The sequence below is a fragment of the Anarhichas minor genome, unplaced genomic scaffold, assembly GCF_050575085.1.
Source record: "Anarhichas minor isolate MPS153535 unplaced genomic scaffold, ASM5057508v1 ptg000017l, whole genome shotgun sequence".
Classification (NCBI taxonomy): Eukaryota; Metazoa; Chordata; class Actinopteri; order Perciformes; family Anarhichadidae; genus Anarhichas; species Anarhichas minor.
The window spans coordinates 19,581,082-19,597,347 of record NW_027466463.1 but is presented as its reverse complement, the minus strand read 5'-3'; the positions used below and the strand labels follow the sequence as shown (position 1 = coordinate 19,597,347).

Sequence of the window (16,266 nt, the reverse complement as noted above, 5' to 3'; positions counted from 1 at the left end):
AGCTACAATCTACAGTTACAAAGCAAATGACCACAATATATTAGTGCTGGGCAACGATTAAAATATTTAATCGCGATTAATCGCATGGATTTTTTGCGATTAATCGCGATTAATCGCATCGTTATGGAAAAGTTCAATAATGAATTCAAAAGTAGTGTATTGTGCACTTTTATTAACAAAAGTGCAATAACATTTGGTTCACGAGATGCAGGTAGCATGTTTTATACTTAATGTGAATATAATTCATACTTTGTTGGTATCTTATTCTGAAAACCGGATGTTCGTCTGAAGAAACCGGATGTTGTCTCACGTTAATGTTTCCGCTAACTTTCAAAGTCCTTCGGTCACTCCCGATCTGTGCCATTTAAATGCGTTTACCGTGAATTTCAGCACACACACACACACACACATACATTCACACACACGTTCACACACACACACCCACACACACAACTGACTATAGGATGTTTGCTGGTTTTTATCCCACTGTTCTTGTCATCCTCTTGTTGTTATGTCTATGTATTGTCTCGTCTTTCAATAAAAAATAAAAATAAATAAATATAATAATAATACATTTTAAAAATGCGTTAACGTGCGATAAAATAATTGTCGGCGTTAATTAATGAATGCGTTAACGTGAAAATAACGTGTTAACTTGCCCAGCACTAATATATATATATATATATATATATATATATATGTAGCATAACTTTTAATTAATATATGTGTATCAACTGTTTGCGGTAAGCAACAAGTGTAACAATATACAAAAACATTTCTAAAAAGCACACATTAGCTTAATGGTTTAAGATTTACGACAGCTAATGCAGGTTTTAAGCTAGCTAGGTTGACACTTCAGGTGTCTTTGTTGGTACACAAATAAAATAAATAAAATAAAACAAACATACATCAAAATGTTATCTAAAACAATTACGTGTTGTATTTCCCGTTTCACACCGTAGAAACAACTTGTTTTACATAAAATATTCACGTTTAAACGCTTAACTTTTGAGTTTGGCTCAAGCTAATGCTAGCTGCGCGCGCTAATCGTTTTTAATAATTTTTAAAAACCAACCGTTACCTGGGCAGCCATGACTCTCTGCCTTTCAGCTATCAGGTTGCATTTGGGACACTGGCAGTCCCTCCAGTTGCAGAAGTGCTTGTGGCCTTTCAGAGGAGACACGTAGCCGTGGTTCCTACAGCGGGAGCACTTGGGCATTCTCGGGGGTTTCTGGTGGCCTTTGGATGGGGACAGAGATCCGGGGCACTCTGGCACCTGCTTGTTCTGCTTGTCCATGCTCATGGCCGCTGGAAATAAAAACTACAAAAACAACAACAACACAAAATAAATCTGGTGCTAATTGTTAAACCTATACCCAGAGCAGACAGACTTTAAGCCATGTATTGGTGCCAGGCCTCCGTTTATAAGGTCACCGTTTCTCCCCGCCCATGCTGCTGTGACTGGTGGGAGGAAACAAACTGGATGCGGGGGAGAAAACTGTCAGGACAGTTCACATCACTCACGCTGCTCTCACTCTGATGTGTTTGGTCCTTTTCACACTTAAATTATTAATAAAACACAATTCAATATTAAAGCTGCGAGCAGCATTGATCGGGCCCTCGCAACTTCACGCACATCGAGGGTACTAGCAGGACTCTGGCCATGCATTTCTGTGACCGTCATACACTGCGTGCACGAGTTAAACGGTATTTCCTGGTACTGGCAGGACTCTGGGTGACGCGGCCATGTATTTCTGTGACCATCACACTCTGCGTGCACGAGTGAGATATTTCCTGGTTAGACCAGCAGCGTAGTAAGATCATGTTGCCAGGTCTTAAGCCTCAAATGTTTTGAGTGTACCTCCGATACAATCATAAATGTAAGCCTTTAAGAAAATGAATGTGTGTGAATGCGCTTCAGTGTTTGTAACATAACAGACTGTCAGTTTACTGGGATGGGGTTCAACTCCCTGCAGTGTCCTGCTGATTGTATTTGGACTTACATGAAAGTTAACAAAACAGTAGTGCCATTTGCTGTTACTTGAACACTTTAATTTAACAGTTTTCATTTTAAGCTCTTCTGTAACTTTAGATTGTAGTGTGAAGCATTCATTGTAAGGTTTAACCTTTTAATCCCTAGCCCTATTTTTAGGCCTCTGCTCGAAAATTGCATAGCCACACACCCAAGACTTTATTTCTTTAATCCTACATTGGTTTGACAGGTTTGTGGTGTACGGCAAGGAGGTGGTGATGAGCAGAACCCTAACCCTTTTTCTCAAAGAAAAAGAGAAAGAGAAATATTTGGTGAAAAACAAACCCTGGTCATTAAAGCAGGGCACGTCAAAATTCCTCTAAACACCCAAACCGATAAAAGTGATTATGAGAAGATGCAGGACCAATTAAATGACGCTTTCATCGGGGTGTGGAGTTCGTATGTCTCGAATTATGTTCATTCTCTAAAATGGCCAGCCGGTGTGACACACACATTACCATTTAAAATGAGTAAGTCAACACCAAAGAAAAACAATGAGTAAACAACAGTATTGAGCATAGATTTTGATGAATTGATATTCATACAACAAGCAACCTCATTTTTAAGTGCAATTAAAAGTGCATATAAAAAAAGGCTAAAATAATTAAATTCAATCATTTTTAAATATTAATATATATATATATATATATATATATATATATACTTTCAAATTAAAAAATAATTGAATTAAAGTATTTTTAAATATAAATAGCATGATTAAATATATATCATTTAAAGTTTAAAAAAAGTCTTAAAAATAATTCAATTCTTTTCAATCTGTAGGGTGATATGGCATCATCTGCTGGCCGTTTTAGAAAAGTTTTTTTTTAAACGGACAGCATATGACACACATTATCATTCAGTTTAAATAAAGCCTGAAGCGAATTAAATTAAATTCTTATCAAACTTTTATTTCATAATTAAAGCTGCGAGCAGCGATGAACGGGCCCTCGCTATCTGCAGCGTGTCGGGGGGTGCAGGCGGGGACTCCGGCCTGCGCGTCCGAGAACGTCCGCGACTGTCGGACGGCGCGTCCGTGAGCGAGACGTTTTTAATCCCGCGTGGACCACCTGATGCTGGAAATGATGCTTAGCAAATAGTCCGATGCTTCCTGTATCCGCTGCCTGGCGCTACAGAACACGTGCAAACATGCATCATGTAGCTCTGTGTCAATTGTAAACCACATGGTGTAAAAGTCATGTAAATCGGATGCTGTTTGTCAGAAAATGCAGATTTCCTTTCGCCAGCAGGTGGCGCTGTGATTAGGGGAAATTAGCTTGTAGATATCCTCAGGCCATGAGTGTTATCAAGCATGAGAAGTTTGAGACTGTTTGGAACAAGTCCAGCTGAGTTACATCAGCTTTTTTCATGGGGAATCACGTAAAGTAGCCGCCCGCTACGGCTAAACGATTCCGTCAAACGTAAAGATTTTGATAACTTTTAATCACAATGGTGTTGTCATTGTATTGACAAAATTTAAAGTGGATCTGATGAAGTCCCTAGGAGGAGTTCGTTAAAGTATAGCGACTAGAAATAGGCCAAAATCTATTGCAAAATGACACAAATATCAAAACTACCGACTTCCGGTAGGGTTTAGAGCATGGTCCCAAGAGACTTATTTTTAAGTCCCCATAGAATACATGTACCTTCCAAGTTTCATTCATGTAGCTCAAACGTAGCGCTGGGGCTGCTATTTTGAAATATTGTAGGGGGCGCTATAGAGGCAATTTAAAACGGCCAAGCCAAAACATCATATACACCATGTCTTCCTATGACCTATGACACATGTACAAAGTTCCATGAGTTTTTGAGCATCCCAACCCGCTAAACCATCAGCTTCCTTTTTCATGGCGAACGATGCGTCGCCACGGCAACAGCGTTCAACGAAAGCGCACAATATTCATGATCATGCATCATCAATGTCTTAAGGCTATCTTTACAAAATTTGAAACTCATCAAGTCACCTGGCTAGGAGGTATAAATAAAAGTACAAAATATGACATTTCCTTTAGCCAGTAGGCGGCGCTATGAGTTGTTGAATGTTTTTCAATTGAGGTATATTCAAGCTTGAAGTAGCATCATGCATAAGAAGTTTTGTGCGGATTGGATAATGTACCTTGGAGTTATAACAACTTATAAGAACTTATTTTTTCAAAAACAATGGGGCAAAATGGCCGCCAGGCCACGTCAAGGTTCTTCGATGAAAGCGCACAATTTTAATAACTTTTAATCACAAAGGTCTTAAGAGCATCCTGACCAAAGTAGAAGTTGATCGCATAAAATCTCTAGGAGGAGTTCGTTAAAGTGCGAAGGCTGAAATCTGCAAAAAGTGACAAAAAGCACAACTTCGAGGGTTTACTGTTGCGCCCCCTAGTTGTTGAATGCAAAATAAATATCAGGGTATGTTAGAGGATGCAATGTGCACATATGCTGAAAATCTGGTAATTTTAGGACAAACGGTTGAGAAGTTATATGTATTGCTATTAAGCCACGCCCCTAAGAAGTTTATTGGTACATATCTTGTAAACGAAAAGAGATATCAAAAAGCTTTTGATAACTTTTGATGACGTAGATCCAGTAATGATCCACAGCAAATTTGGTAGTAATGGGACTAAGCATGTAGGAGGAGTTCTCAGAAATGTGTTTTACAAAATTCAATATGGCGGAAAATCTAAGTAGGCGGAGCTTAGGGGTCTGATTGGCTTTTTTGTAGCTCTAGCTCAAGTGGACATGTGTGTCAAATTTCAAGTCAATCGGACATACTGGCCGAGGGGCGTCGCCGGTCCGACTTGTAGGGGGCGCTAGAGAGCCATTTCTTAACACAGAAAGATGCATTCTTTTTCAGATGGCTATATTCACCAGGCCTGACAAGTCCCCAAAATTTGGTGAGTTTTCATGCATGGCAAGTCCTCCAACCATGCGTACGTTTACCCAAACGGGTACAATATCAATAGGGCCTTCGCGGCCCGACGTCGGTAGCTCGGGCCCTAAAAATAATACCCCTTACAATATCAATAGGGCCTTCGCAGGCCCGACGTTGTCAGTTGCTCGGGCCCTAATAAAAATTAAAGCTGTGAGCAGCGATGAACGGGCCCTCTCAATCTGCAGCGTGTCGGGGGTGCCGGCGGGACTCCGGCCTGCGCGTCCGAGAATGTCCGCGACCGTTGGACGGCGCGTCCGCGAGCGAGACGTTTTTAATCCCGCGTGGACCGCCTGATGCTGGAAATGATGCTTTGCAAATAGTCCGATGCTTCCTGCATCCTCTGTCTGGCGCTACAGAACGCGTGAAAACATGCATCATGTAGCTCTGTGTCAAGTGTAAACCACATTGTGTAAAAGTCATGTAAATCGGAGGTGTTTATCACAGAATCCAGATTTCCTTTCGCCAGCAGGTGAATTAGCTTGTAGACATCCTCAGGCCATGAGTGTTATCAAGCATGTGAAGTTTGGGACTGTTTGGAACAAGTCCAGCTGAGTTACATCAGCTTTTTTCATGGGGAATCACGTAAAGTAGCCGCCCGCTACGGCTACACGATTGCTTTTGATAACTTTTAATCACAACGGTCTTGACATGGTACTGACAAAATTTAAAGTGGATCTGATGAAGTCCCTAGGAGGAGTTCAGAAATAGGCCAAATTCGATGAAAAAACGTTTAGAGCATGGTCCCAAGAGACTTATTTTTAAGTCCCCATAGAATACATGTACCTTCCAAGTTTCATTCATGTAGCTGAAACGTAGCGCTGGGGCTGCTGTTTTGAAATATTGTAGGGGGCGCTATAGAGGCAATTTAAAACGGCCAAGCCAAAAAATCATATACACCATGTCTTCCTATGACCTATGACACATGTACAAAGTTCCATGAGTTTTTGAGCATCCCAACCCACTAAACCATCAGCTTCCTTTTTCATGGCGAACGATGCGTCGCCACGGCAACAGCGTTCAACGAAAGCGCACAATATTCTGATCAGGCATCATCAATGTCTTAAGGCTATCCTTACCAAATTTGAGACTCATCAGGTCACCTGGCTAGGAGGAATAAAGAAAAGTATAAAATATGACATTTCCTTTAGCCAGTAGGCGGCGCTATGAGTTATTGAAATATTTTCAATTGAACTATGTTCAAGCTTGAAGTAGCATCAGGCATAAAAAGTTTTGTGCTGATTGGATAATGTACCTTGGAGTTATAATAACTTATAAGAACTTATTTTTTCAAAAACAATGAGGCAAAATGGCCGCCAAGCCACGTCAAGGTTCTTTGATGATAATAATAACATTATGTCAGTTAAATATATATGCATTATTCAATTTACGTGAATAGGGCCTTCGCAGGCCCGACGTTGTCGGTTGCTCGGGCCCTAATAATAACCCTTACAATATCAATAGGGCCTTCGCTGGCCCGACGTTGTCGGTTGCTCGTTCATCGCTGCTCGCAGCTTTAATTAGGGTTAGGGTTTCAGGAGTCGGCTCTCTCCTGCAGCCTGCCTTTTTGCAGAAGGCACATGTGGTCTCTACGCCTGAAAACACTGCAAACTTCGACGGTTTTAACACTTAAACCAGGCAAAGCAGCTAATTAAAATGTATTCTTGCACTGACACACTCGTGTTTGAGTTGAATTAAGAGTTACAAAAATAATGTTATTTGGAGAATGACACTTAATGCTGTTTTTGAATTAAATTCGGAGTTAAATTAGGATAACTCATGAGGTGGACATGAAAGCAGTAATTATAAAGAGGTTTAAGCCTGTTTTTAGTCAATTACCCTTACAATTAACAGAGTCCAAGACTGCATGACTTACTCTTTCAGATGAAATAACTATTTTAAGTTCAACGTAAAACTCTGAAAGTGAGTTTAAGAATTTAAAAGGCTGTGAGCAGCAGGGTTTAAAATCCGGAGTAGAGGAGTTTGAGTGAGTCTTTGATGAGTTTCTTCAGTGTGCACACACTGGAAAAAAATGTTTGTTAGACTCACTGTCCTGATGTCATTCCCCGGAAAGCTCCTGTGCCGAGTTTGTTGGAAGGCGTCCTGTGATTAAAAAGCCACATAAAAAAAGGCGATCTCCGTCCTTTATTGGAACAATTCAATTGTTTCAAAAGTTTTAAGAAACTTGCCATAAAAAGGTTAAAAGTGAATAAAATTCCTTGGAAGGTTTAAAAGAGAATAAATTAGAATAAAATCCCGACGTTTTGCCGTTGAGGCTTCTTCAGGAGAGTAGAGATGGCCACATGCTCATCAGTGACTTTTAAAAGAAATGTTTGGGGCTGGACCAAACTCTGGTGATTTGTGATTGGTCGAGCCCGTCACCTGTTGTTCCAGAGAGCATGTGACCTGGTGGGATTACTTCTTCCTCTGTGTCTTGGTCCAAATGTCATTCGTCTCCACGACTGTTATACTGAGTGCTTGTGAGAGAAAGTGTTTTACCAGTGGTGTATGAGTCTTCTTTCTCCTGGTGATGTTATACTTGTGTTGTGCAAAGCGTGTGGAAAGCATATTACCAGTTTCCCCAACATACTGTAAATTACACTTTTTACATGCAATATGATAAACACAGTTTTTGGTCGAGGGGTCTCCTCGGGTTAAGATTTTAAATATTTCCCCTGTACTGTTGTTACAGAGCCACTGTCTCTGTCTGAAGTATTTTTTTTGTACTGTGGTCCTTGGTTTTAGAAGTGGTTGTATTTGAGCCTTTACTAAATAATCCTGTAGGTTTTTGTTCCTCCTGAAGGCTGGTATGATGCTGTGATTAATCAGGGTGGGAGACCCTCTGATGCACGTATTAAAGTTAATTCTGAGTTGGTTTGACAGGTTCTTGGTGGACGGAGAGTAAGTGGTGATTAGTGGAAGACTTGAAGTAAGTGCTATAGGTTTAACATCAAGGAATGATTTGAGGCCCATTCTACAGAAGGTCCTAGAGTACCCTCTAGTGGACAATGCTCGAAATAGAATTCTCACTGCTTCTCTAAAATCATTCTGTTCTGTGCAGATTCTGTGAAATCTAAGTAATTGAGATTTGATTAACCCTGCGTACGTATGTTTTGGATGGAAACTGGTTTAGTGGAGGAGAGCATGTGTGTCAGTTTCTTTAAAGAACACTTTGATATCTAAACATTGAGTTTTTTGGAAATTGTTTCCAGTCCCTGTGGGTATTGAGGGTATTTAGGAAGGTCTCAAATTCTTGTTGGTTATGGGTCCACACCCCCCAGATATCATCGAGGTATCTATAATAGTGGAGCGGCTTTTTTTCACAGGCCTGCAGTGCTGAGGTCTCCCATTCAGCCATGAAGATATTGGCATAAGCTGGTGCGAATTTTTTGCCCATGGCTGTTCCTTTAATTTGTAAGAACCATTCCTCATTGAATTGGAAATCATTTTTTGTCAAATTAATCTTCAGTAATTCCAGTAGCTCTTCATCAGGCCTCTTTATATTACGCTGTTTTTGGAAGGCGTTTTTCATAGCCTGTAATCCCTCTTCAATGTCTATGTTGGTGTATAAACTATCAATATCTAAGGTAAAGAGGATGGCTTCTTCAGGAATCTTCAGTTTCTTAACTATATTCACGAAATGATAAGTGTCTTTAATATAGCTGGGATGTGTGATTGAGAGAGGATTTAAAAAGTGGTCCAAGTACTCCGCCGTGTGGTAGGTCTCGCTGCTGCAGTCTGAGACAATAGGTCGGCCTGGTGGAATTTGATGAGGTAAGCTCCATTTACTGGGATCTTTGTGGATCTTAGGGAGCATATAAAATATTCTGGCTCTGGGTGTGGAGTCCCCCATCAGGTAATGCTTCTGTTTAGTGTTAATGAATCTTTTTCCATGTAGAGTTTGGATAATTTTGTTCACTGGTGTCCAGATAGATAGGTTTATCTAATTTCACATAATACTTTTCATCCTTCAGTTGTCTGTAGCCTTCCCACAAATATTGTTCTCTATCCAAGATTACTATGGCACTCCCTTTATCTGCCGGTTTGATAACAATCTGTTTATTGTCTTTTAATTGTTTTAGGGCTTGGATTTCAGAATGACTAAGGTTGGGAGGAACCTGGTGAACTTTAAATTTAGTGTCAAAATATCTGTCGTCAGCCTTGATGATATTGTCAATTTCTGGTGGAATTACAGTTTTCGGCGGAGTCCATGTTGACTTCTGAATAAATGGAAGTCTATTAGTAGGAGGCTTGTGCTCGTAGTAGGCCGCTAATCTGAGTCTTCTGTGGTATTGTTGTACATCATACTTTGTTTGCGTGATAAGATCCTTATTAGTGCCCTTGGTGGGAATAAAATTGAGTCCCCGAGAAAGCAAGGATATTTCTTCAGTAGTCAATTTTACATTTTTGGTTAAGTTGATAACCGATTTGGTCCCCTCCTGTGGCGGCAGGCTTATGGGGATACTTAATTTAAATGTACACACCAGTGGTCAAACATGATTTTTCCCGTCTCATTTGTCCAATGAATATTGTCTGCTTCAGTTTTGAATTGAGTGCTGGGTAACGTGGGAATGTACTCACCAAGTAGTGCAATGTATGTGTTGAGCTGTGTTAGGTTAAATTTCTCCTTCGCCGTCAGGCTGTTGGAAAAGCTAATTTGTGGGAAGATGATCCGAGCCTGGGGAAAGTTGGTTTTGGCCACTCTCAGCATGCTCTGCAGTTGCTTGATGGACGTTTCTTTAGTCTTTTGGTCCCGATTACTGAGTCTCCCATAATGACACATTTTTTGTGGATGTTGAGATGCCATTCTTTTATCTTTCTGGAAGACGTCATGTGTCTGCAGTATCCTACTCTGCTATTACTACTGCTACCACTTCTTCTTAAACACTACTACCAATACTATTGAGTTCTGAGAATAGCAAAATATTTTTTGTAAATATTTTTATTATATATATATATATATATATATACATTTATATATATTGTGTTATATGTTATTTGGATACAATGTCACTTTATAATTTGTTTTGTTAAATTTAAATGGTTCTGTTGAATTTAAATATCCTCTAGAGAGAGAGAGATACATTTTTTATGGTTTTATTATATATATATATATATATATATATATATGTCGTTGTTTTTTATGGACTAAATGTTCATAAAAATGTTTACTGTCCCTGGTGTGTTCAATAAATATGTTTCATTCACTAATGTTTACATTTCTCATTAATAAGTGAATCATTATAGTGAACAGTAAAAACTGCAATATAATAGGTCAGGTACTTGATAATCTGTCTGCCACTACAATCTAGTGATGATCAGTAAACAGCAAAGGTGGATACACATTTCTCTCTGAAACATTTATTGAGGATTAATCGTGCATTTATTAACTAGACGTAGGCTATCTAGGCATGCTAAATAGCTCTGGGGTTTCACATTTGGTATAGACACTTGCTATGAGGGGATTCATGGCCTGGCTCAGCTGCAGTAAGACTTTGATTCTGCAAGCAGAGTGCTATTCCCAGCTTTGGCCAGCAGAGGGAACACCAGGACCTCTCTTAGAAAGTGTCACAGGACATTTCAGCAAACTAAACCTACATTGGTGAACTCTAACCTCCCACTTGGAACCACATATTCCCTGTTTACTGTTAAACTTGTCAAGAGTGATTAGGACGAACTTTCACACGTATATTACAGGTACCTCATCATTACAGGACCACAGTATCATTGCAGCATTCAGGAGGAATATGAACTTAGAGGACAAATGTAAAACCCCTTACTAATCCTAAACCCAGGGGACAGGGTGAATATTTTCAACACCGCAACTGTTTTACTAATCGATATACGAAGGAGGTCTTCCATGCAGGACCCGTGGCAGTCTGAAATCTAGAAACTGAATTTATTTGATTAAATGTAAACAGTGTGGTTTGCAATATGTGGGTGAGCCTGGCAACACCATTTCAATTCCATTTACCCAACCCAAATGTGATGTATTGAATAAGAAAAAGCTACTGACTCCCTTTACATTTCTTCCTATATGGCTGGAAATCTGTTCTAACAACAGTTATACAGTGTAATCCTAGATGGAGCACTCCCCAAAGACAGGTCCAGACACTAAAGCCAAGCCCAACCACACCTCTATCCTAACCTCAACCACTCCCACCTACCAAACACACCCACAAACAGCTCACACTTGGTACCAATTGAACCGCAATGGACACATTAGTGGGGGTAGAGCCCACTTGCAAGGCTATATGACATTACTATCAAAAGTTATCATCCCAGAAGGGCCCAGACTCTAGAGCCTCTAAGGCCCCCAGCCCAAAGCAATGGGAGTCTATGACAGCTATACTAAAGGAACAAGCTAGAGCCACAAACACTAGACACACACGTGCCCTGGCTTAATACCAACACACACAGCAAGTTTACAGGAGGCTAGCACAACGTAGCCAAGAGCTGTACACCATCTAAGCCTCTTCACCATATATGGTGAAGGGGATGTATTACCCCTTCCCAAGGCCCTAGAACTTCAAACTTGGTACCCATCGAACCGCAATCGACCACTTAGTGGGGGTAGAGCCCACTTGCAAGGTTCCAGGACCTTCCTATCAAAACTTATCCTAGAAGAGCCAGGCTCCAGGACCTCGAAGGCCCCCAGCACAAAGCAATGGGAGTCTATGGCAGCCATACCAAAGGAAACAGCTGAAGCCACGCAACTTCATACACAGGTGCTAGGGCATGCCAGGAATACACAGAACATTTCAGGACTCTAGCACAAACTTTCAGAAAGTTATAGACGATGCCCATTCGGGCATCGTGGCTATTACCCCCTAACCCTAAACCTAACCCTAACCCCTAACCCTAACCCTATTAATATATTTATATTTGTCTCACGTGTGATCTTAATATATTATGCATGGTCTTATTCACCTTTTTAACTCCTTTAATTGTATATTATTGTTAAATTATTTATTCATCTTTTTATTTTTATCTTTTAATTTATTTATCTATTTTAACTTTCCCCTGGTGGAGACACACCCTTTGTCCTCCCCTCTCCCCACAGGCAGACGAGGCCCACTTTTTTACTTTCGATCCAACGGCGGACGTGGGATGGGGTTATTAGGCATAATTTTACACATTATCTCACCTTTATGCACTTTTTAAGCACTTATGTATTTATTTATCTTTTTAAACTTTTAGAGGTGGTGGGTGTGTGTGTATATACATTTATTATATGTTAATTTATCTTTTTTCTCCTTTTTTAAAAAAAAGCACTTATCTATTTATCTTTTTAAAGTTTTAGAGGTGGTGTTTGTGTATATACATTTGATATGTTAATTTATCTTTTTATATAAAATTAATTTATTTATACATTTTATTTATATATTCATTGGGGATTTATTGTGTATGATTGTGTTTTTTATTCCTTTATCCCCATGTTTGCCCGTTTTTTAAAATTCCCCTTCCCCCCTTTTTAACATTTCCTCTCCTCCTGTCCCGCTGGTGGTTGCTCTGCTGCCAGGCTGTTTTTAATAAAAGTGTTTTTATTGTCTTTTATCATCAGGGTTTGTATTAAAGCCTTTTTAAAGGACAGCCCCCTTGTGCCAGTGCCCCTCGCGGCCCTCTTAGGAGGGCCACGCTCCTCAGCAAACCTAACCCTAAACCCTAACCCTAACCCTAACTAACCCTAACCCTAACCCTCTACAGTAACTATTTTAACGACATGACAATGGCGAGCGAGAGCACTAACACTACTTCTCCAAGACTCAACCCTAACTCGGTAAAATCTCTACTCCAAGACCCGTTTGAGAGGAGAATTTTGGCGGAGAAACTACAGGTAAAGGAGCTGGGCCCAGATCAACCTGACCTCACAATAAGACAGCAGACTAAGCGACAAAGGGAAGCACACACACACATACATACACAAGCAATCATACATCGAGACTGACGAAGTGCATGCTGACACACTTGCACATCCTGCACTCTCACATGCCCCCCCTCCCCCTCCCCCCCTCCCCGATGATTAGAAAGTGGGTCAAGGACAACTTTCTACGAGGGCAATGAGAAAAAATGAAATCTGCCATGAGAGACTGACTCTGGCTGCAGCACAGAAGAAGTGCCCAGAGTACGTATGATGTATAATCCGAGGAGGCAAAGATGTGATAATAAATAGCCAGGGGCTGGATGATTGGGAGGAAACTTCTAGAGCAGACAATGAGTTCTGTCCGTGATGCACTTAGAAACGTACTCAATGAGGCTTGATGAATCGAACATGCTGCCCCATCTAATGAACTCTTCAGAGTTAATCGAGTGTGTCCGTTATCATTTGGTTGATAAATAACATCACTGATATTATATTGATAATCAGTTCACTGCTCCCATCGGTTGCAGTAAACAGTACTTTTGAAAGTAGTTCCATGTTTCGTGTTTTTCTTAGTGCTGCCACAAATACTTTTTTTTCCTGAAGATTCTCTGCAGCACAACAAATCAGTTCACATGAAGCAAAACCTGGACCTCGAAGGAGGAATACTCTCTCTCTCTCTCACACACACACACACACACACACACACACACACAGAGAGAGAGAGAGAGAGAGAAAAGCAGCAAAGAAAATACTCCTCCTTGATATTCTCATATCTCTCTGAGTGATTGTGATTCAGACCGTCAAGCAGCACATCCTCCCGTCTCCAACGCATCATCTCGCACTGCAACACTCTCAGCAGCTCTGATGACATTGCACCGGAGAGCTCGGCTGGCAATAGAGCCGGGCCCTGTTCACTCCACCCGTCCTCTAATAATACTCGTCCCCAGAGGCAAGGCAAGTTTATTTGTATAGCACATTTCAACAAGGTAATTCAAAGTGCTTCACATAAAACCATTAAAAGCATCAAAACATAAGGCAAAAGAAAAGGAGATTTAAAAACAATTAAGAACATTCATTAAAACATTACAAAACAGTGTAAGAAATAAAATACAGTAGTAAAATGCAGAAATGCAGGAAATTAATTAATATATTAATTGAATGTGGTTCAATTAAAGGCAGCAAACAGAAAAGTCTTCAATCTTGATTTAAAGGAGCTGAGGGTCTCAGCAGACCTGCAGCTTTCTGGGACTTTGTTCCAGATATGTGGAGCAGAAACACTGAACGCTGCTTCTCCATGTTTAGTTCTGACTCTGGGAACAGAAAGTAGACCGGTCCCAGACGACCTAAGGGGTCGGGATGGTTCATAAGGTAGCAGCAGATCAGAGATGTATTTTGGCCCTAAACCATTCAGTGCTTTGTAAACCAGCAGCAGGATTTTAAAGTCAATTCTTTGTTTGACAGGAAGCCAGTGCAAAGACCTCAGAACTGGAGTGATGTGATCCACCCTCCTGGTCTTAGTGAGGACTCGAGCTGCAGCGTTCTGAATCAGTTGCAGCTTTCTGACAGACTTTTTACAGAGACCTGTAAACACACCGTTACAGTAGTCCAGTCTGCTGAAGATAAATGCATGGACAAGTTTATCCTAATCCTGTTGAGACATAAGTTCTCTAATCCTTGATATACTTTAGAATTGAAGCCATCTACAAGCTCATTGACTGAGATGCAAGAGAGGGCTGGTGTGGAGGAGAACTTCTGAATAAATAGTTCACTGGTGTTTTCAGAGATGTAACGCTTCGTCACAACCTTGGTTTGGACATTTGTGCGCAAGGAGACTGCACTCTCAAAGAAAACACAGAAATGATCAGAGAGTGCAACATCAGTCACAGCGACCTTGGAAATGTTTACACCTTTGGTGATGATTAGGTCCAGAGTGTGCCCCCTGTTGTGTGTGGATCCTGTCACATGCTGAGTCAGATCATAGTTATCAAGGACACCACATAGTTCTATAGACCCTCTGTCCTGGGGATTATCAACATGGATATTAAAATCGCCAACAATAACAACACAGTCAAAATCAATACAGATTATAGACAGCAGTTCAGTAAACTCATCAAAGAAGGTTGCACAGTATTTAGGCGGTCTGTAAATGTTTAGGAATAAAGCTTGAGTGGAATTCAGAGCCACATATTCAAAAGAACTAAAATGACCAAAGGACATCTGCTTGCATTGAAGAGAATCATTAAATAAAATATAGCAACTCCACCTCCTTTCTTATGCACTCTTGTTTCACTCATGAAACTGAAGCTGTGAGGTGTTGATTCAATAAGAACAGCTGCACTGTTATCTTGATTTAACCATGTTTCAGTTAAAAACAAAATGTCCAGTTTGTGCCGAACAATAAAATCATTGATTAAAAATGTTTTTCCTGACAGAGACCTGACATTTAATAAAGCTAAGTTTAACTGTGACAGCCGTAAGGTTACAAAGTTGATGGACACAGTCCCAGTATCAGCTTTGTCTAGCTAGCATCTCACCAAGTTAGCCTGAGTGAAGACCCTGCTAACTGTGAATTATGTCAGATGTAAAAACTAAATCTCAATGGACACAATGCCAATGTCGATCTAGTCTCTCACCAAGTTTGCCTGAGCAGCAGCACTCTGCTCACTGTGATAGCCGTAATGTTACAACATCAGTGGACCTAATGCTAATGTCGATCTAGTCGAACTTGCATCTCATCAAGTTAGCCTGAGCAGGACACTCTGCTCACTGTGAAGGGCGGGCCGACAGCGTATATTCTACGCTCTCGTTAGCACGCCACCCGATTAGCTAGAGCGGAAGCGCTCTGCCAACCGTGGAAAACGAACAACGGTTATAGAAAACAATGTTAATCGATCTCACCGATTGCTGTCTTCACGACTTAGGTGGCCCTTATCAGACTGGTGATGACCGATGATAGGGGCGTCCACCGGTCCGGGGCTCGATGTCCGAACGGCGAACACACCGCTCCCTCCGAAGAGGGACAGCTTGTCAGCCCTTGGAGGGCGAGAAATCCGCAACTCCGACCGGTGGTCACAAGGCTACAGCGACAAGCTCTAATATGTCTTGATCGTAGACACATCTTTGTTTATGCTACCATGGTAGCTAACCTGCGTAGCAAGAAGATGAAAAAGGACTGAATTCAGGATGACACCGGAACTTATAGACGACGGGGGTCATCCGAGGTCACAGGTGACTTTGTTGGTATAAATATTCGACCTGCGCACGCGCGAGACGGAAGATATCCAGTGTGAAGCACTGCCTCTGGCGGTCAGTAAGGATGAAATAGAACCTCATTGTCAATGACGTTTCGAAGGAAAGTATTTTCTCCCGGATGTCGTTTATTTTTGATGTATCACAAATACGTTTAATATAAGTCTGCGTAGAGAGGAGGTGGAGGCGGATGGATGAGTC

General features: G+C 40.9%; 1 protein-coding gene across 5 annotated transcripts in view; it reads right to left on the bottom strand.

Moving 5' to 3' along the window:
* LOC142952119 (doublesex- and mab-3-related transcription factor 1-like) overlaps positions 1-15,976 on the bottom strand; it is a 29,010-nt gene extending 13,034 nt beyond the window's left edge. For 2 of the 5 annotated variants that reach the window (XM_076094141.1, XM_076094144.1), the window contains exons 1-2: positions 15,715-15,967; positions 1,082-1,321 (exon numbers count right to left, since the gene is read on the bottom strand). In XM_076094141.1, coding sequence (XP_075950256.1) covers positions 1,082-1,303 — 222 coding nt within the window. In that variant the 5' untranslated portion in view covers positions 1,304-1,321; positions 15,715-15,967. Of the gene's footprint in view, positions 1-1,081; positions 1,322-15,714 lie in introns of all 5 variants that reach the window. The other 3 variants (XM_076094139.1, XM_076094140.1, XM_076094142.1) reach the window with 3 other exon arrangements.
* Between the last annotated feature and the right edge of the window lie 290 nt (positions 15,977-16,266).